Source organism: Stomoxys calcitrans, chromosome 2, assembly GCF_963082655.1.
Source record: "Stomoxys calcitrans chromosome 2, idStoCalc2.1, whole genome shotgun sequence".
NCBI lineage: Eukaryota > Metazoa > Arthropoda > Insecta > Diptera > Muscidae > Stomoxys > Stomoxys calcitrans.
Window position 1 is genome coordinate 13,817,218 of NC_081553.1, and position 22,017 is coordinate 13,839,234.

Sequence of the window (22,017 nt, forward strand, 5' to 3'; positions counted from 1 at the left end):
CCTTAACTTAACTCACTGTCCCAAATTTCGGAGACATCGGACTATAAATGCGCCTTTTATGGGCCCAAAACCTTAAATCGAGAGATCAGTCTATATGGCAGCTATATACAGATCTGGACCGATGTAGGCCAAATTGAAGAAGGATGTCGAATGGCCTAACACGACTCACTGTCCCAAATTTTGGTAAAATCGGACTACAAATGCGCCTTTTATGGGCCCAAAACTTAAATCGAGAGATCGGTCTATTTGGCAACTATATCCAAATCTGGACCGATCTGGGCCAAATTGAATATGGATGTCAAGGGGCTTAATACAACTCACTGTCCCAAATTTTTGGCAAAATCGGACTATAAATGCGCCTTTTATGGGCCCAAAACCTTAAATCGAGAGATCGGCCTATTTGGCAACCATATCCAAATCTGGACCGATCTGTGCCAAATTGAAGAAGGATGTCAAGGGGCTTAATACAACTCACTGTCCCAAATTTTGGCAAAATCGGACAATAAATGCGCCTTTTATGGCCCCAAACCCTTAAATTGAGAAATCGGTCTATATGCCAGCTATATGCAAATCTTGATCGATCTGGGCCAAATTGAAGAAGGATGTCGAAGGCCTGTCCCATATTTCAGCAAAATCAGATAATAAATGTGGCTTTTATGTGTCTAAGACCCCAAATCGGCGGATCGGTCTATATGGGGGCTATATCAAGATATAATCCGATATAGCCCATCTTCGAACTTAACCTGCTTATGGACAAAAAAAATTAATCTAGGCAAAGTTTCAGCTCATTATCTCTATTTTTAAAGACTGTAACGTGATTTCAACAGACAGACGGACGAACATGGCTAGATCGTCTTTGATTTTTACGCTGATCAAGAACATGTATACTTTATAGGGTCGGAAATGGATATTTCGATGTGTTGTAAACGGAATGGCAAAAGAATATACCACCACCCTTTGGTGGTGGGTATTGTAACAGGGAAAATCACACAGATTATGAAAATAACCAAACAAGAGGGGGAAGTTCTCCCCTTATCGAAATTCTTTTTAATTTTTGACTTACAATTAATGGTAATCCTTTGAATTTGGGTGTATAGCAAAGGCCAGCCCAAGACCATTCATTTCTACGTTCAAGACACACTAACAATCATAGAGTTTTTCAAGAACTGAAAAATACCACGTTGTATGAGACAATTGAGAACTGAGTAAAACAGATAAACAAGACACCTAATAACGAGATGAGTGAATGCATAAAATGAGCCCTTCGGTGAAAAGAAAGATTGATTCGGATTTCAGTGAGTGCACGTTACACAATGCATGTATTTGGGTACATATTGCTTCAGATAAAGTACTATTTTTCTTGTCGTCTGCTTTCATAGTACGAAATTCGTACGAAGACAATGTGGTTGATTTGGCAAAAGCATGTGTAAACACACACACGCCTATTTTTTTAAATATAAGAAAACAAACGGTTTGAAAACAATTTGTGTGATTAGTTCATATTTTGAAAATGACAGCGAGACGCTTTCACAGCGAGTAATTTCTCATAACTCACTGTAGCGGTGAAAAGTTCGAAATAAAAATACTCCCAAGCACTGAATGGTGGTTGTTTTTCAAAATTATCTACTCAACACCAACTTGTTCGTTTTATTTACTCTATCTTCAGGGTGTCGCTCTTCAGTAGTCTTCAAATACAACATCATGTGGGTTCAGTGTTTACGAATTCAGCAAAAACCGTCACCAATGAATGGATTTTGTGCAGGCCTTTGATGTATAGTGTCTTCAGCAATATTACTGACAGTACTGCGAGGAATATTTTTGTCCCACATTTTAGCCCTCAAGCGATTCACAAAATGGGTATGAAGGTTCCTTTTTTAATAAAAAGAGCTTAAAACTCTTTTAAAATGGATGTGTAGCTGATCACAATGTTCTGCAAAAATGTTCGCGCAAAATTTCACTAAAGGTCTCTGAATGCACCAAATTCCAAATTGGAATTTAGCCAAACTACCACAATTTTCAAAGAAAAAATATTTCCCATCAAATTTTAATGAGTCTCCGAAGAAATGAAATCTGTCAATATAATACAAAAAAAAAGTTTGCCAATGAACATTGCAAAATTGATTAATTTATAACAAAAACCAGTAAGGAAAGGTAAAAGTCGGGCGGTGTCGACTTTATAATACCCTACACCTACACTATGGGTACAAAAAGGTAGCCATATCTGATTCTGAACCAATTTTGATGGACCTCGGCGTATGTTTTCAGATGGGTTATTAAATAATCCGTATTAAATCTCGAGCAAATATGTTCAAACTGTAATAAATACGGTGGATAAATGACATTATTGCAAATCTGACGAACATATATATGGCAGCTATATCTAAATCTGAACCGATTTCTATGAAATTCACCAGTAACGTCGAGAGTCATTAGAAAATCTTTCGTGCCAAATTTCGAGAGAATCGATTGCCAAATAACCATTTTATTGCATTATTACTGCAAATCGGACCAACATATATATGGGAGCAATATCTAAATATCTACCGATTTCAACTAAATTTTGTTGATATTGTGGAAGGCGTCGAGGAAAGCGTTTCGTCTTTGGTTAGAAGATTTTTCAACCATATTAGATGTGATGGCTTCAAGGGCCGTGCGTTGGTATGTTGTATTTGAATCGTACTAATAGCGAAAACGCATCTATGATACAATTACCACATTAACCAAGCTCGACAACCCTGCTTATTAGCTATACTTTTCCCAATGCATGTATTTTTGTGTAATGACAGACATTTGTCTGTGGCAAATTACACTTCTTCCGTACTACACATGATTTTGTTCATCTGTTGGAAGTTGCATTGATGGCTTCGAACAACAACAAATGTAGAAGGGACTAATGCAGCTTAATAGAATGAGAAATGAACCGTTCTTCAAAAAAACAGAAAAAATATGACAAAAAAAAATTTTTTAATTAAAAATGAAAATGTTTTCAATTAATGTTTTTTTAATTGAATATGCATTTTTTCTAATTGAAAATTTTTTCAATCACCTTTTTCCAAACATTGATTGATATTCATATCATTTTCGCGATTGAAGTAATTTCAATAAAAAAACAAGTAAAAGCGTGCAAAGTTCGACCGGGCCGAATCTTATATACCCTCCACCATGGATCGCATTTGCCGAGTTCTTTCCCGGTATCTCTTTTTAGATAAACAAAGGATAAAAGAAAAGAATTGCTTGGCTAATTGAATTGATTTCATCCAAATCGAATAAGAATTGGGCCTTTAAGGGGCTTAAGAAGTAAAATAGGGAGATCGGTTTATAGGGGAGCTGTATCAGGCTAAAGACCTATTCAGACCATATTTGGCACGTATGTTGGAGGTCATGGAAGAAGCCGTTGTTTCTTCCAAATCGGATAATAATTAGGCCTTCTTGAGGCTCAAGAAGTCAAGATCATAGATCGGTTTATATAGAATCTATATATATATAGGTTATAAACCGATTTGAAGCATATTTGGCACAGTTGTTGGAAGTCATACCAAAACACCTCATGCAAAATTTCAGCCAAATCGAATAGCAATTGCGCCCTTTAGTGGGTAAAGAAGTCCAGATTCAAGATCGGTTTATATGGCAGCTATATGAGGTTATTTACCGATTTCAACCATACTTTGCACAGTTATTGGAAGCCATAATGAAACACGTAATGCAAAATTTCAGCTAAATCGGATAGGAATTGCGCCCTCTAGTGGGTAAATAAGTCTAGATTGATCGGTTTATACGGCAGCTATATGAGGTTATTTACCGATTTAAACCATACTTGGCACAGTTGTTGGAAGTCATAACAAAAGACCTCATGCAAAATTTCAGCCAAATTGGATAGGAATTGCGCCCTCTAGAGGCTCAAGCAGTCAAGATCCCAGATCGGTTTATATGGCAGCTATATCAAACAAGGACCGATATGGCCCAGTTACAATCCCAACCGACCTACACTAATAGAAAGTATTTGTGCAAAATTTCAAGCGGATAGCTTTACTCCTTTGAAAGTGAGCGAGCTTTCGACAGACAGACGGAAATTTTGTAAAAATACTTCTTATTAGTGTAGGTCGGTTGGGATTGTAAATGGGCCATATCGGTCCATGTTTTGATATAGCTGCCATATAAACCGATCTGGGATCTTAACTTCTGAGCCGCTAGAGGGCGCAATTCTCATCCGATTTGATTCTTATCCGATTGAAATTCAGTATGAGGTGTTTTATTACGACTTTCAACAACTGTGCTGAGTATGGTTCAAATCGGTCCATAACCTGATATAGCTGACTTCTTGAGCCTGTAGAGGACGCAATTATTATCGGATTTGGCTGAAATTTTGTACAACGGCTTCTTTCATGACCTTTAACATACGTGTCGAAAATGGCATGAATCGGTTTATAGCCTAATGCAGCTCCTCTATAAGCCCATCTCCTTATTTTATTGGGTTGCCCAAAAAGTAATTGCGTATTTTTTAAAAGAAAGTAAATGCATTTTTAATAAAACTTAGAATGAACTTTAATCAAATATACTTTTTTTTACACTTTTTTTCTAAAGCAAGCTAAAAGTAACAGCTGATAACTGACAGAAGAAAGAATGCAATTACAGAGTCACAAGCTGTGAAAAAAATTGTCAACGCCGACTATATGAAAAATCCGCAATTACTTTTTGGGCAACCCAATATATCCGAGGTGGTGGGTATCCAAAGTTCGGCCCGGCCGAACTTAGCGCCTTTTTACTTGTTTGAAGTACATATTGTACCCCTTAAAGTTGACATAGTTTGTTAAAACTTCAATTAAAACGCAGCTGTCCTCTCCTCAAAATAAAAAGAACAAATGAAGGTATTTAAGCATATTTTATATACCCTCCACCATACGATGGGGGTAAACTAATTTCGTCATTCTGTTTGCAACTCCTCGAAATATTCGTCTAAGACCCATATAAACCGATCTTGGGTCTTGACTTCTTGAGCCACTAGAGGGCGCAATTCTCATTCGTTTTGGTTAAAATTTTGAATGAGGTATTTATTATGATTTCCAATATTTGTGATAAGTAGGTTGAAATTGGTCTTAACCTGATATAGCTGTCATATAAACCGATCTAGCGTCTTGACTTCTTGAGCCTCTAGAGGACGCAATTCCTATCCGATTGCGCATGAAGTGTTTTGGTATGACTTCCAACAACTCTGCTTATCATAGTCCAAATCGGTCAATAACCTGATATAGCCCCCATATAAACCGATCTCCCGATTTAATTTCTTGAGTCCTTACAAGCTGCAATTTTTGTCCGATAAGGCTAAAAATTTGCACGTGGTGTTCCGTTATGAATTTCAACAACTGTGCGAAGTACGGTTCGAATCGACTTTGAGCGAGCTTTAGCCCCGATTAAATTCAATATACCCGTTTCTGTCGCCATGATTAGGAGGGGATAACCACAGATGGACAGTTTTATTCCCACCACCATAGGATGAGGGTATACTTATCTAGTCTTTTCGCTTGTAACACCTCGAAATATTCGTCTAAGACCCCATAAAGTATATACATTCTCGATCGTCTCGACCTTCTGAGTCAATCTAGCCATGTCCCTTCGTCCGTCTGTCTGTCGAAATCACGATACCGGTCGAACGCGTAAAGCTAGTCGCAATTTTTACTAGATTTGGCTGAAATTTTACACAATCACTTCTACTATGGTCTCCAATATACAGTTCAATTATGGTTCGAAATGAACCATAACTTGATATTGCTCCAATAACATAGCAATTGTTTTCTTGTATCCTTTGTTTGCCTAAAAGGAGATACCGTGGCAACAGCTCGACAAATGCGATCCATGGTGGAGGGTATATAAGATTCAGCCCGGTCAAACTTAGCACACTTTTACTTGTCTGTCCTTAAAAATATATATTTTTTTTTTTTTGAAAAATTAAAAATTTTGTTAAAATCAACTTACTTTGAATGTAAACCGCCACCTGGTGGAAGACCCTCAATATTTTTACTTTGTATAGCGTCCATTAGTTCACAAATATATGTGAAATCATTGGTTTCGATTTCCTCTGCAAAAAAAAAGAAAAAGACAAATAAATAAGTTAAAATCACTGGGGTAAACACAACACATTTTTTTGCAAAAAAGAAAACTATTTCCAAAAATATTTTAACAATGGAAAAAAACATCGAAACAATATAAAGGGTATTGTCTTAATAACTAAATACGCCTGCAACATGCCATACCAAGAAAAAACAGCTAAAACGAATTTGTCCGACAATACCAAAAGGGAGTGAAAGGCCATGTCTAAAGCAAGTGATGAGATTTTATGATGTAAAGACCACTTATATTTGTATTCTTTAGGTTTTTTTTTTCAAATGCTCTTACAGTTGTGATATGGAAGGGGTAGAACTTCAACAATTAACAATTCAAGTTGTAAAAAGTAAACATTGCAGTCAGGTTTAGGTTTCATATATCATCCTCATCATTGAACTTTTTGCCTTTTTATTTTCACTTTTTTTTTGTTTTTGTTAAAGGTGTTCTATTAAATGGTGTTAGCAGACTCTTGGTTGTGGCCTAATACAGGTGAATGGCAATGTTCTAGAAATTAAATTTCTTCATTTCACATGCAGGCAGATAAATATGACAATTACAGAAAAAAAATTAACTAACTATATATAATAATATATGTACATAGATAAGATTAATACAACGTAGAGAAAATAAAATTATAGCCAAATATTATGTTTTGAGTAATTAAAAATTTATAATAAAAAACATACCTTATGCTCACTTTAGAACACAACAATTCACTTTCTCTTGTAACAACGACAACAACAACAACACACAACACTGTGTCTCAAGCGTTTTCAAAGGCACACATAGTTCCAAATAGTCGTTTTTTTGTTTTTCTTTAGATTAATTTAACATAATTTTTTTTATACATTTTTATTGAGTTGAAGGAAGAAGGGGATTTGAAAAGTTTTTGCAAGTACTAATGCATGGTATATATGATTCTAACCCAGAAAAATTTCAAAATTTCTATATTGATAGTCTTTGAAGTTGTATGTATAGTTTTATAATTTTTTTTTTCTAGATTTATTTTCCTTTTTTGCAACAAATTACATCAGTCGTTTATTTTCTTTGAAAACGTATATACAGCTGTGGTCAAAATAATAGCACCATTTACATATTAACTCGAATTTTTATAGTAGTTTACTTTAAAAACTTTTTTGTTGTTGTTTTAAAAACTTCATTTAGCTTTAAGATTTATTAAACAGAAGAATTTTATGAGGTTTTAGATTATTCCACAATGTATTCTTTTTAAATTATGAAAACAACTTAAAAATCTAGCAGTCAAAACAATAGCATCGATTAGCATGTCCGCCTATGACGCTGAACGCCTGGGTTCGAATCCTGGCGAGACCATCAGAAAAAATTTTCAGCGGTGGTATTCCCCTCCTAATGCTGGCAACATTTGTGAGGTACTATGCCATGTAAAACTTCTCTCCAAAGAGGTGTCGCACTGCGGCTCGCCGTTCGGACTCCGCTATAAAATGGAGGCCCCTTATCATTGAGCCTAAACTTGAATCGGACTCCACTCATTGATATGTGAGAAGTTTGTCCCTGTTGCTTAGTGGAATGTTCATGGGCAAAATTTGCAATTTGCTAAAAAACACAATGGAAACTTAAACCATTTCAACATTTTAAGTAAACATGGCATTAATAAAAAACTTTCAATATTTATTTGAATGTCACTTGTTCAAAATGACAGCTTCGCAACGCTTCCCCATTGAAATGACAAGATTTTCATATCTTTCTTGGGAAATGGAGTTCCATGCTTGTTGGTTTACGAAAATGCACTCCCTTCTCAATATCTCTTCACAAATTTTCAATCGGGTTTAAGTTCGGAACTTGTGCCTTGGCAGAAGCCAATCTTCTAGATATGCGCTTAATGGAAAGTATATGCACTTTTCTTGGACTAGCAAACGGCTTTTTAGTAAAGGTGTGATAATTTTTTGAATCTGGTTAAGCCTTGTATTTGAGAGTGTTTATAATCATTTTGTTAGAACAACCAATTAATTTCCTTAGTTCCGAATAAAATTATCATTAACAGAAACCAGATTTTTATAAAATCTCGATTTTCTGTACTATACTGTATTGCGGAAAATTTAACAGATTTGTAATCAAGGCAAATGAAATATAACTTTTATATAATTCAATTCATCCAGCACAGATAAAGGGATTTAAAACGTCAGTTGGTGCTTTTTGCATTATTTTGACTGCTATAATAGTGACGCGAACACAAGTTATTGATAACAACTTGTAAACAAATATCATATCTTGTACTAATCGATACGTTTTAAAGAGATAACACATTTATCTAACGTTTGAATTGCTTTTCTGCGTCCATTGTATGCCAAAAGCTAGGTAATGGCATTGGTGTTATTATTTTGACCGCAGCTGTATATACAACATTCGAGTTTTCTTTGGTTTTTCTTTATGAATTTTTGTTTTGAATTGTTTAGAGCATACAAAAAACTGTGGTGAGCATAAGGTTTTACAATGTAGTTATTAGGGTAGGGTGATTTGTTTTTTTTTTCTTCTACTAATCTATACTTGAAGTAAATAAAATTAAGTACACATGATAATACACTATAATCGTGCCATTAAGTGTGGCACGATTTTCTTTATAATCGATTTTTGTTTTTGTTTTTCTTATTGGAAGTATGTATTTAGGCTATGCTATCATAATCTTATAATATAAAAATGATTGTGATTTGTTTTTTCCTTATTATTTTTATTGCACACTTCTTTGGTGATAAAGTGATTACTCATATATACTTTAAACACTTTTTGGTATATATATGTATATATATTTCTTTTTCTAATTTATATTGGCTCTATTTTATGTTCCTTTGTTTAAACATATTTGGTGTATCATCTTTTGATTGTTTAGAGATTATAGTTATATATAAATATATAATCATAAGAAATATTCCTCTAAGTGAATATACAAATATTTATTTACACTTGTAGTAGGCACACAATACACACATTCGACTTAGTAATATACTGGACCAAAGGCCAATAAGGGATATATCGAATAAAATTTAAAAAAAAAAATAAGTAAAAACCAGCCATGGGAGAAGCCGTTGTACAAAATTTCACCCAAATCAGTTAATAATTTCGCCCTATAGAGGCTCGAGAAGTCAATACCCCAGATCGGTTTATATGACAGCTAAATAAGGTTATGGAACGATTTGAACCATACTTTGCACAGTTGTTGAAAGTCATAACGGGACACGTCGTGCACAATTTTTGCGAAATCGGATAGCATTTGCGCCCCCTTTAGGCTCAAGAAGTCAAGACCCCAGAAGGGTTTATATGACAGCTATATCAGGTTATGCATCGATTTCACCCGTACTTGGCACAGTTGTTGGAAATCATAACAAAACATCTCATGCAAAATTTCAACCAAATCGGATAAAAATTGCGTCCTCTAGTGGCTCAAGAAGTCAAGATCCCAGATCGGTTTATATGACAGCTATATCAGGTTATGGAACGATTGGAAACATACTTGTCACAGTTGTCAGAAGTCATGACAAAACACGTCGTGCAAAATTTCAGCCAAATCGGAAAGGAATTGCGCCCTCTAGAGGCTCAAGAAGTCAAGACCCAAGATCGCTTTATATGACAGCTATATCAGATTATCAACCGATTTCAACCATACTTAGCACAGGTGTTGAAAATCATTAAAAAAACCACCTAAGGCAAAATTTCAGCCAAATCGGATAAAAAATGCGCCCTATAGAGGCTCAAGAAGTCAAGATCCATGATCGTTTTATATGGCAAATAATTGCAAATTTTGCTCATGAACATTCCATTAAGGAACAGGGGCAAACTTCTCACATATCAATGAGTGCAATCCGATTCAAGTTTAAGCTCAATGATAAGAGGCCTCCTTTTTATAGCGACACCTCTTTGGAGAGAAGTTTGACATGGCATAGTACCTCACAAATGTTGCCAGCATTAGGAGGGGAAAAACACAATTTTTACTGATGGTCTCGCCAGGATTCGAATCCAGGCGTTCAGCGTCATAGGCGGACATGCTAACCTCTGCGCTAGGGTTGGTTTAGTTTACCCATATTTTGGACAATTCTTGAAATTCGAGTTCTTTTCCTAGTCCTCTTTCAGACTCTTTTCCTCTTTTTTTGCCATCAGATTCCGCATCCCGTAAAACATTTCACTATATATTGATTAACTTATTGAACTATAAACTAGAATATTTGGAGGATCAATCTTATCATGTATATCTTTTGGCTGTTTCTATCTGATCTTTCAAAAAATAACAAATTTGTTATGACTACTCCTATTATCAATCCTACTGGGCAAAAATTGAAATTGAAAATCATCTCAAGAAGTCGATTGGAAGAGCATATATAAATGATGGTCTAACCAACTATCAATGATTATTGAAAAACCGATGACTCCACAAAGAGAGACCATTTGGTGCGGTTTATGAAATTATTTCCCCCTTATTCCGGTTGGCGATGGCGTAATCGAAAGTCGAAATTTTTACAGAATAGTATTATGGTTGTCGAAGACGAAAAATAGTTTACATTTTTGGTATCACCTAAGTCGATTTCGACAAACGATCGATAAATAAGTTAATTGCATTCTAAACTACATCGGGCCTGTTCGTCGAAAGAGTATGGAACCTACTTTTATATAATTGTTCTTATTTACCACAATATTTTTCTACTATCAAACTGTCGAAGCCGAATAAGTTACAGAATGCCATCAAATGTGAAATTCGCCTTCCACTACGACTGGTGTCGATATTCGCCTTCAACAACGAGAAAAGAGTGATTATTCCTTATAAATTGGAAATTTGCCCATAAAAAATCCATTAGGAAAGAAAAATTTACACGGATGATATCCTCAAAATAGTCGCCTGTATTGTGAGTGGATAAAAACCGCTGACTTTTTTTTCGAAATTTCCCGACAGGATTCGAACTCAAGCGTTGTTGTTGTAGCAATGTGTTATACACAGAGGCGCTAGACTCCATCGGGTCAATCCGGTACGTACAACCGGCTGCCCTGGCGTTCGACTTCATAGGCGAAGGTCACCGCGCTACAATGACTGTGCCTTACTTCTTCGAAAATGAGGTCACCAAAGCATTTACCCTAGAAGGAGCTTGGATTCACGGTTACCCTGGAAGCGGTTCGGTTCACGAAATTTCTTACGGCCAAAAATTAAGAATGTCGACCTGGATGTAGTGTAAACAGAATGCTTTTGCAACATAACCAATAAAACTATGGATACTTTGCACGCCCAATGGTAGAATTATGTGTTATGAAGAGTCAATGTTCACTGGCCACAAAGATCATATATTTGTCATCGTTTGACTCCTTCTTTGGGAACAACAATCCGAGAACAATTGTTCGGCACATTAGCTCTGGTGAATCTCAATTATATGTCATTGAAAATATACACCATCGAAGTTACACCGCCAAAATCGTGACAATATTTTGTTTCCAACATATTTGTCATTTATCTGGAGGCCACCGTAGCGCAGAGCATGGCCGCCTGTGACGGTGAACGCCTGGGTTCGAATCCTGACAGGAACATCAGAAAATTTCTCAGCGGTGGTTATCCCCTCCTAATGCTGGCGACATTTGTGAGGTACTTTGCCATGTAAAAACTTCTCTGCCGCTCACGGCCGCGGCACACCCTTCGAAATCGGCTATAAAAAGGAGGTCCCTTATCATTGAGCTTAAAATTTAATCGGACAGCACTCATTGATTTGTGAGAAATTTGCCCCAGTTCCTTAATGGAATGTTCATGGGCAAATTTGCTTTTACGAATGTCATAGATCGCCCTTTCACATTAAAAATAATCAAATCGAGTTATCCGAGTAGCATCACACATTTGCCTAACATTTCAAAAGGTTTTTGCTTCGCTTTTCTTTGAAGCATTTATCTTAATGGTCTATAGTTAAATACCAAAAAAAAATTTTAAATATCAAAATTTGTTTTTAAATAGCATTAACTTCGTCAATTATGGTTAGACCATGCGATATCAAGCTTTATTTGGACCATATTTGAGGTAGTTAGTTTTATAATATCCAAAGGTGACTTCGTTTCTCACTTGGTTACAGAAATGAATGTGCCAAGGAACAATCGCAGACACTATGTCATCTTCAATTTGTGGTATATGCAAAAAAAAAGCCCCCAAGTTTTCCTATAGAGCCTAGGTAACGAAAATATTGCATTAGTTTACAAATTTGTTGAGTGATAGATTTTTTGGTTCTCATATCGTATGAATTATGCAAGTGCGACTTGGGTTAAAAGAAAACAAATAAGAGCGTTCTAAGTTCGACCAGGCCGAATCTTATATACCCTCCACCATGGATCGCATTTATGGAGTTCTATGTGCGGTATCTCTTTTTAGGCAAACAAAGAATATTTAAGAAGAACTGTTATGCTATTTTAGCTTTATATCAAGTTATAGTCCGATTCGAACCATAAATGAATGCTGAACATTGTAGAAGCCATTGTGTAATATTTCAGTTCATTCGGATAAGAATTGCGCCTTGTAGGGGCTCAAGAAGCAAAATCGGGAGATAGGTTTATATGGGAGCTGTATCATGCTATTGATCAATTCAGACCATATTAGACACGTATGTTGAAGGTCATGAGGGAAGCCGCTGTACAAAATTGCCAAATCGGATGAGAATTGCGCCCTCTAGAGGCTCAAGAAGTCAAGATCCCAGATCGGTTTATATGACAGCTATATCAGGTTATGCACCGATTTGCGCCATACTGCTATTGGAAGTCATAAAAAAAACACCTCATGCAAAATTTCAACCAAATCGGTTGAGAATTGCGCTCTCTAGAGGCTCAAGAAGTCAAGGTCCCAGATCAGTTTATATGGCACCTATATCAGGTTATGTACCGATTTGCTCCATACTGTTATTGGAAGTAATAAAACAACACCTCATGCAAAATTTCAACCAAATCGGTTGAGAATTGCGCTCCAGAAGTGAAGATCCAAGATCGGTTTATATGTCAGCTATATCAGATTACAAACCGATTTGGATCATGCTTAACACAGTTGTTGGAAGTGATACCAAAACACTACGTGCAAAACTTCAGTCAAATCGGAAGAGAATTGCGCCCTCTAGAGGCTTAAGAAATCAAAACCCAAGATCGGTTTATATGGCAGCTATATCAAAACATGGAACGAATTGAACCATACTTAGCGCATTTATTGGAAGTGATACCAAAACACCACGTGCAAGATTTCAGTCAAATCAGACGAGAATTGCGCCGTCTAGAGGCTCAAAAAGTCAAGACCAAAGATTGCTTTATATGACAGCTATACCAGATCATGGACCGATTTGAATCATACTTAGCGCAGTTGTTTAAAGTGACACCGAAACACTACGTGCAAAATTTCGGTCAAATCGGACGATAATTGCGCCCTCTAGAGGCTCAAGAAGTCAAGACCGGACGAGAATGGCGCCCTCTAGGGGCTCAAGAAGTCAAGACCAAAGATTGCTTTATATGACAGCTATACCAGATCATGGACCGATTTGAATCATACTTAGCGCAGTTGTTTAAAGTGACACCGAAACACTACGTGCAAAATTTCAGTCAAATCGGACGATAATTGCGCCCTCTAGAGGCTCAAGAAGTCAAGACCGGACGAGAATGGCGCCCTCTAGGGGCTCAAGAAGTCAAGATCCCAAATTCGGTTTATATGGCAGCTATATCAAAACATGGACTGATTGGGCTCATTTACAATCCCAACTGACCTACACTAATAAAAAGTATTTGTACAACATTTCAAGCGGCTAGCTTCACTCCTTCGAAAGTTAGTGTGCTTGGCGCATGGCTAGATCGACTTAAAATGACATGGCGATCAAGAATATATATACTTTATGGGGTCTCAGACGCATATTTCGAGGTGTTACAAACACAATGACGAACAAATTTGATTGAATATTTTTAGTAAATTTTCGATATTTTTGGGTATGATAGCCTCCCTAAAACAGTCAATCAAAAATAATCTAATAGAGTTAAGGCTTATAGAGAGCGAATGAAACAAATCGGAAAATTCACCTAACAAAATACTCAAGGGATTCATGTCATAAGTATTTCAATATTGTATATTAAGATTCTACATTCCATTTGTATATACAAAACCTAATTGTTAATTATAATAGTAAATAATACTTTTTCGTTTGGCAAAACAGGTACACATAATAGTTTTAAGGAATCCAATAAGATCTTTGGTAAACGGAGTTGAGATTTTTCTCTAATTCACTAACAATTTATAAAAATTGTGTGGTTGTTGTATTCTTGTTATCTCAAAAACAAATATTTATGTCATACTATCCTAACCTTTCTTTTTGTGTTATTCGTATGTGTGGTTAATTAAGTATGGAATGCTATTAATAATAATAAATGTTTGAATTTAGAATTGAAAAAAAAAGTAACTGCTAAAATATTTCGAAAACTCAATTAAATGAAATCTTTTCAAAAACATAGAATGCATTTAAAACAACCTCTTGCAATTTTTTCGATTTGTTTATCCAACCGTCTGTCGTTGGCCATGGCTTCTTCGGTAGGTTTAGGTGCTCCAGGAAAGGATATAATAATGATACTCATATTATCTCGGCTGCCCTGTAAAAAGAAAATGCTGTATTAGTTTATGGGTAAGACAAATCGTTCGCTTAATAGATTATGCTTTGCATATATGAACTTTTATGTATGTTCTCCACAATGTTTAACAAAATTTACCATCACTTTGGCGCAACATTTTGTGCGAAAACCATTAATGAATAATGTTGAAAACATTAAAGCATTATACAGTAACATATCATTGCAAGCTATGGTCTAATAGAGACAAGACTAGAAGAAGCATCCTAAAGAAGGCGGTAGAGGCCGAAACACAGCTTTTCGGGGCCAAAGATGCTGCTGAGGTCATAAAACAGAGACAAACCAAAAAAGGCCTGGAATATCGATGCTGATGCTCAAGCATATAGGTCTGATACAAAAAATAACCATTATTTTAAATTTTTTCAAAAAGTCTTTATTCATTCATTAATAACTATCAAAGTAATCCCCACCAATCCTCAAACACTTATTTTTGGTAACACAAAACGTATGCCGAATTACTGCATAAGTAAACGAGTAAAGTTGTTTGAAAATTTTTGGGTTGGCATTACCGCATTCCAGGGACGTAGCCTGGATTTTATTTTGGTGGGGCCCACTCCACATTTTTATACCCTACACCACTACTGTGGTACAGGGTATTATAACGGGCGGACCCTCCCCCTTACCCTAATTTTTAGAAACGCCAGATCTCGGAGATAGGTTGTGCGATTTAAGCGAAATTTTGTGTGCTCTCATATAGTACCCTAAAAATAAAAATTTGGTATCCAAATTTCGAATGGGGTACCTAAGGAGGCCACCCAACCCAAAACCTACCAAACATACATTTAGACCAATCACGACAATATGGGACTCAAATGAAAGGTATTTGGGATAATAAAACGTATCTGATATCCAATTGTCAGACCAAGTGTAAGGGGGACCACCCCAACCCCCAAAACACCCCTAAATCGGACATATTTACCGACCTTGGCAATATGGGACTCAAATGAAAGGTATTTGCGAGTAGAATGCGAATCCAATATCCAAATGTGGGACCACGTTTCTGGGGGTCCACCCCCCAAACAGGACCTATTTACTGACCATGGGAATATGGGGCTTAAATAAAAGGTATTTAAGTGTAGAATTCGAATCTGATATCCAAATATGGGTCTAATTGTTTGGGGGCCGCCTCTGCCCAAAAACATCCCCCCAGGGCGACAAATTTACGACCATAGGAATATGGGGCTCAAATGAAAGGTCTTTGGGAGTAAAACATGAATCTGATATCAATATTCGGGAAAAGTGTCTATGGGGCCACCCCACCCCCACAACACCGCCCAAATAGGAAGTATTTGCTGACTATTGCAATATGCGGCTCAAATAAGGGGGTTTTTAGAGTAGAACACGAATCCGATATATATTTTCAAGGCCAACTCACTGAGTGGCCGTCCATTCCCCAAAACACCCTCCAAGCCAACTAGGGAAATATGGGGCTCAAATTAAAGGTATTTGGGAGTAGACCACGTATCTGATATCAACATTAGGGGCCAACTGTCCAGGGGACGTCCCACCACCAAATACGCCCCCATTGGGTGTATTTGCTCACCAAGGCATTTTGGGTCTTAAAGAGAGCAGAACTTAATATTTTTAGTTTTTACGGCCAATACCCCAAACCGGACATATTTGCAAACTTTTGCAATAAGGGGTTTAAATGACATTAGAAAACGAATTTGATATCCAATTTTGAGGCCAATGGCAATATGGGGTTCAAATAAATGATATATGGTTATATGAGAATAGAGCACGTTGCTGATATATTTTCCGGGCTTAATGTTTGGGGGACCATCCCAATCCCCAAAACACCGCTAAATCGGGCATATTTATCGACCATGTCAATGTGGAGTTTAAATGGAAGGTATTGGGGGGTAGAGCAAGAATTGATACCCACCTTTCCCAAAATACCCCACAAACAGCAATTTTTTTCTGGCCATCGCAATATGGGGCTTAAATAAAGGTATTTGGGAGTAGAATAGAATTTTTATATCCAAATGTAGGACCATGTATTTAGGGCATCACCCGTTCCCCAAAACACCCCCCAAAGGGTACAATTTTTCGACCATGCCAATATATGGCTCAAATATGAGGGTCATGAGTTTGGGGACGCCTCATCGTGTAAACTCCCCTAAACCAATGGCAGTATGGGGTTTAAATAAATGGTGTTTGAAAGAAGAGTATGATGCTGATATTTTTTCAGGGCCAAGTGTCGGGGGGACCACCTCACACCCGAAAACACCGCTAAATCAGATATCAAGATAATATCGGGCTGAAATAAAGTATTTTAAGAATGGAGTACATTTTACATCCAAACTTAAATTCGTAGACCATAAAAGATCATATGGGATTCAGATAAAGGCACTTATATTGTTAAACTGTTAGTCAAGCGATATACTATTTTCGTAGCATGGTATTTCACTAAAAGCTCTTTAATAAATATTCCAAGGAAAATTTTGTTCCATATAAAGTAAATGAAGGCGCAACGGAAAACGCTTCCCTCAACGACTTCCACAGTATCTGATTCAGATTTAGATATAGCTCCCATATACACGTTCGTCCGATTTCGAGTAATAATGCAATAAAATGGTCTTTTGTTAACCGATTCTCTCGAAATTCGGCAGGAGGGATTTTCTCTTAACTCTCAATATTACTGGTGAATTTCATAGAAATCGGCCCAGATTTAGATATAGCTGTCATATATGTATATCGCCCGATTTTCACTTTAAGAGCCACTGCAAGCGCATTTATTGACCAATCTTGCCAATCTTTCAATCTTTGGCACAACGCTTTCCTCAACGACTACCACATTATCCAAGAAGTTTCCTTGAAAACTTTTTAGATTAGATATAGCTCCCATATATACGTTCGTCAGATTTTGGGTAATCTGCCATAATGTTGTCATATGTCAACCGTTGTTTTTACAGTTTGAATATATTTGCTCGCGGAGGTCCATCAATATTGGTTCAGAATTGGATATAGGTCCCACATTGTACTTATAGGGGGGTTGTAGGGTATTATACAGTCGGCCGTCAGTCAGTCTGCAGAAAGTCCCGCTGTTTAGTCCCAAAATGAACGACTATTCGTTCGTTACATAGTGCCTAAATGTAACTGTGTCCTAAATTTCAGCTCAATCTATAAAGGAAGTACTAAATAGTACCAATTACAGAACTTAAGTACTCCTGGTACTTAAGTACTCCTGGTACGATTTAAACATTTCATATTTGGTACAACTTATCGTTTGTTTGTCAAGACATCGATTGTTTTTAGCAATTTTTTTTATATTACCCTTCTCCGTTCACTGTAAAAGTAAATGAGCCAACTCGTTACTCGTTATTATTAAAAATTACTTGGTCAGCCAACATATATTTTTTAGTAGAATCTACATATAATACCTCACAGGTCTAGTTCAATCCGTAAAGAAAGTATGAAATGGTACCAAATACGGTACTAAAAGTACGTTTGTTCCGTTTCCATTACTATTTTGCATATTTTTTCTATATATACCCCTTTATTTTGCAGCAATAACCATTTAAGCCAAATTTCAAAGTTCTAGCTCTACCCGTTCGCCCTATACAAAGTTCACTTTTTTCGAACCTTTTTTGGGTAAAAAATCACCATTTCGCACTTTTTAGTACCTTAACGTACGAGTATCACAATACCCCGTCTTATCGCCAACCTACGACCCAAGACCATCATTCGTGCCAACTTTCATGACTCTAACTTTAGCCGTTTGGGCTGGGCGTTGATCAGTTAACCAGTCAATAACGCGTCTCTTTTTCATATAGAGATAAAATTTCATCAAAATCGGACAACGGAATCGAGGGTCAGGGGTCATGGTTTAAAATTATGTCTTTAAAAATATTTTTTGAAATTTGTCTATAGAAGAAATTTTAGGAAAATTTCTTTTGGGACAGATAAGCATAATAAAAAGACTTTAAAAATGGTTATGCAGAATTTAAATTTAGTTTTAAAAATTAATCTCGAGGTTAGGTTGTCTTTGGAGAGTTTTTTGCTGAAAGTTAATCCTTAAAAAGTTTAATAAAATGTATCTTTAGAAAAATTTAAGAATTTTTTTTTATAAAAATTTTGTCTAGAAAAATTTTAAAGAAATTTTGTCTAAAAAAATAATTTTGAGGGGGATCCCCCTAAAGTTTTATCACAAGAGAATATTTAGCTGAAGTTTTGTCTCTAGAAAAATATCATTAAATTTTTTAGAAAAAATTTTGTTTTTACTAAACTATTGCATTACAATTTTGTCCTTAAGAAAAAAAATTTAAGGCGACCCTGGCCTCTGCAAAATTTTGTCTTTGTAGACTATAAAAAATATGAAATTTTGCCATTATAAAAATGTATATAAAATTTAATATAAATTTTCTCTTAAAACAAAATAATTTTGGCGGAGGGCTCGGGCCCGAGGGCCTCCCCTGGCTACGTCCCTAACGTATTCGTTAACGAATAAGCACTTTCGACATTCAAGATTATGGAATTCGTTAACGAGAGCGTAATCGAGTATCAGCTGTTCGAAATCCACTCGTGAGCTCTGGAGCAATCGAATAGATTTGTTACTTGGTATACATAATTAAAAGAAAAGGCGACCCTGGCCTCTGCAAAATTTTGTCTTTGGTGGACATGATCCCTTTGAAGTTGAGCTCAAATCAATCAAAGTAAATGCAATTTATTATCAATCAAAAACGTTGGTCGCTGTTTTTGGAGCCTTGGCCAAGCAAATGTCGTTACGTACCTCTCCAGTACTAAAATTAAACACAGCAAATATCATATGATAAAATCATTTGATGAATAACAACACACTGCTACAACAAGCAACAAGAACACACTGCTACCCGATGTCTGGCAGGTGGGCAGAGTAATCCCGCTGCTGAAGACTGAAAAGTACCCGAGTAAGGGAGAATCATACAAACAGATCTCTCTTCTCTCACCAGTAGCAAAGACACTTGGGAGACTACTCCTCCCGAGGCTCGTTGGAAAATTTGCATTCGCCGAGCATCGGCCTGGATTTCGAAGACTACAAAGCACAACAACTGATTTTTGCATGCCAATGCTGAGTCGCGAATTATCTGTTTGGTCGCCAGTCATTTGTGGAATTGAGGGAGAAGAAGTCGAAACAAGGAGTTCCCCAAGGCGGAGTGACATCTCCGACACTGTTTAGCCTCTATCTATCCACCATTCCACCTAAATTTCCATTGCAGCTAAATTTTATTACAAAATATTGCCATATTTACCAAATTTCCGGAAGAAATAACATTGACATTGGCCCATACATTTTGAAGAAAAACATTGGCCAATACATAATTGGAATTGTAAAGAGTATACGCGGTAGAATCTCTCATTATTTACAAGTTATATGTGGTGGTGGTGCAGAAAAATAAAATGTTGTTTACGTGTTAACTTACCTTGTGCAAACATGTGTCTACGACTTCATTTGCTATCTCCACCAAATCATTGGAGATTTTCAGCCTCGAGTGTATAAAACTGCAGACATCTTCGTTGCTCATAACATCCCAGATGCCATCGCAGGCTAAAACTAGAAACTCATCTGTGTCTTGCCGTGCTTGGCAAAAGATTTCCGGTTCGGGTGAGACCAGTTGTTCACACTGACCCTTGTCTTCCACATTTTTAAAATCGTAATCTCCCAAAGCTCTTGAAACCGCCAGTGTGCCATTGACACGTTTTATCATTACACTGCCACCGGCATTGTGTATGCGCTCCTTCTCCTCTGGCAATATGGGTTTATGATCTTGGGTGGCAAAGACCGGTGTACCCTGGCGACACAGCACGGCGCGTGAGTCTCCGCAATTCGCTATATACACTTGTGTGGGTGAGACAAAAGCACAAACGACGGTAGTGCCGCCACATTTTGAGGCACTCTCACATAATTCAGGCATTGAACGCATTTTATTATCGATGTCTAAGAAACCTTTGCGTATACCCTTCACATGGTTGCCACTTCGAAATTCCTTTGTGCCAATGATGCTGTTGAGCAAATGCTTGGCACAATGCTCCGAAACTTTGTAGCCAGCATGGCCATCGAACACAGCAAAGAATGACCAATCGTCTAGACCATTACCAAGACCAGCTCGGGCGTAATATGCATCTTCCATTTCACATCGCCAGCCCTGCATGGAACTAACACCGAAGAGCAATTTGTTACCCTCACCACCGTCATTGTGCTTATTCGTTCTCGGTTTATCCAGGAACGCTCCCATCTCTTCTATTCATGCTGTGTTCAACGTATGCGGGAGAAAAAGCCTATCCTTGCCTAGTATATTCTTTAAATGATGATGACGACGATCGATCGATTTAACTCGCCCGCTTTCGCTTTGCCTTCCTGTTTAGCTTTTACAATATGTGGCAACTAATTTCACAATTTTTTCAACGTATGAGATCAATTAAATATGCAGTCGAACCAACACTGAAAGAAAGAAATTTTAAGCAAAATTCATTAATAAAGCCAAGGTTTAATGAAAAATTGGAAAATTATGATTAGCATAGGTCATGAGCTGAAATGACGACGATAGCATAGTTACACGCATCAAAATACAACGGCTGCGTTGGCTAGGTCATGTTGTCAGAATGGATGAAGAAGCTCCAGCAAAGAAGTGTTTTGTGGTGGGAGACACCTCGAAACTTGGTGTCCGAGATTTTAGAATGAGCGCAGAAGATCGAAGCGCTTGGAACGTTATTCTACGTTCGGCTAGTGGAACAAATATTCTGCCATAGCCAAGTAAAGTAAAGTAAATAGAAAGGTCGTCGTGGCATTTGATTTTAAGCCGTTGATTGTGCAAACTTCCGATCTTGCCGCTTTCTTTGCTTCAAGTAACTTAAGAGATATTCGTGGAGATATTCATTGCATGTGGAATGTGAGAGTCAAGGCAACAGAGAACATGTTGTCTGGAAACTTGGAAGGAAAGGAGAAGTTTCCGATCGGATACCTGGGATGAGTCTTAAAGTCGAGTGCGAGGCACTGCTGCCATCGGCATAGTATTTGATTGACGGTACGCTAATATTGCCATCTGGAAGATCATGTTACACGGATGGATCAAAGCTAGAGAACAGAGTGGGCCCAGGGACTGAGATCTGTTTTAGACCGCCTGACCATAATACGGTAACGCAGGCGGAGATCCGGGCAATCACGGAATGCGTGAAGTGGTGTGGTGCTAACACAAGGACGTCGAGTATGAACATCTTTACCGACAGTAAAATTGCCATAAAAGCGACGCTAAGGTCACGAACAGTCTTGCAGTGTAAGAAGGAGATTAATGCCTTCTCTGAGGA

General features: G+C 37.1%; 1 protein-coding gene across 3 annotated transcripts in view; it reads right to left on the reverse strand.

Annotated features, from left to right (window-relative positions):
• LOC106087266 (protein phosphatase 1B) overlaps nucleotides 1–22,017 on the reverse strand; it is a 53,439-nt gene that overhangs the window by 9,334 nt on the left and 22,088 nt on the right. For all 3 annotated transcript variants that reach the window (XM_059363111.1, XM_059363112.1, XM_013252253.2), the window contains exons 2-4: nucleotides 20,136–21,154; nucleotides 14,580–14,697; nucleotides 5,971–6,073 (exon numbers count right to left, since the gene is read on the reverse strand). In XM_059363111.1, coding sequence (XP_059219094.1) covers nucleotides 5,971–6,073; nucleotides 14,580–14,697; nucleotides 20,136–20,948 — 1,034 coding nt within the window. In that variant the 5' untranslated portion in view covers nucleotides 20,949–21,154. The remainder of the gene's footprint in view (nucleotides 1–5,970; nucleotides 6,074–14,579; nucleotides 14,698–20,135; nucleotides 21,155–22,017) is intronic.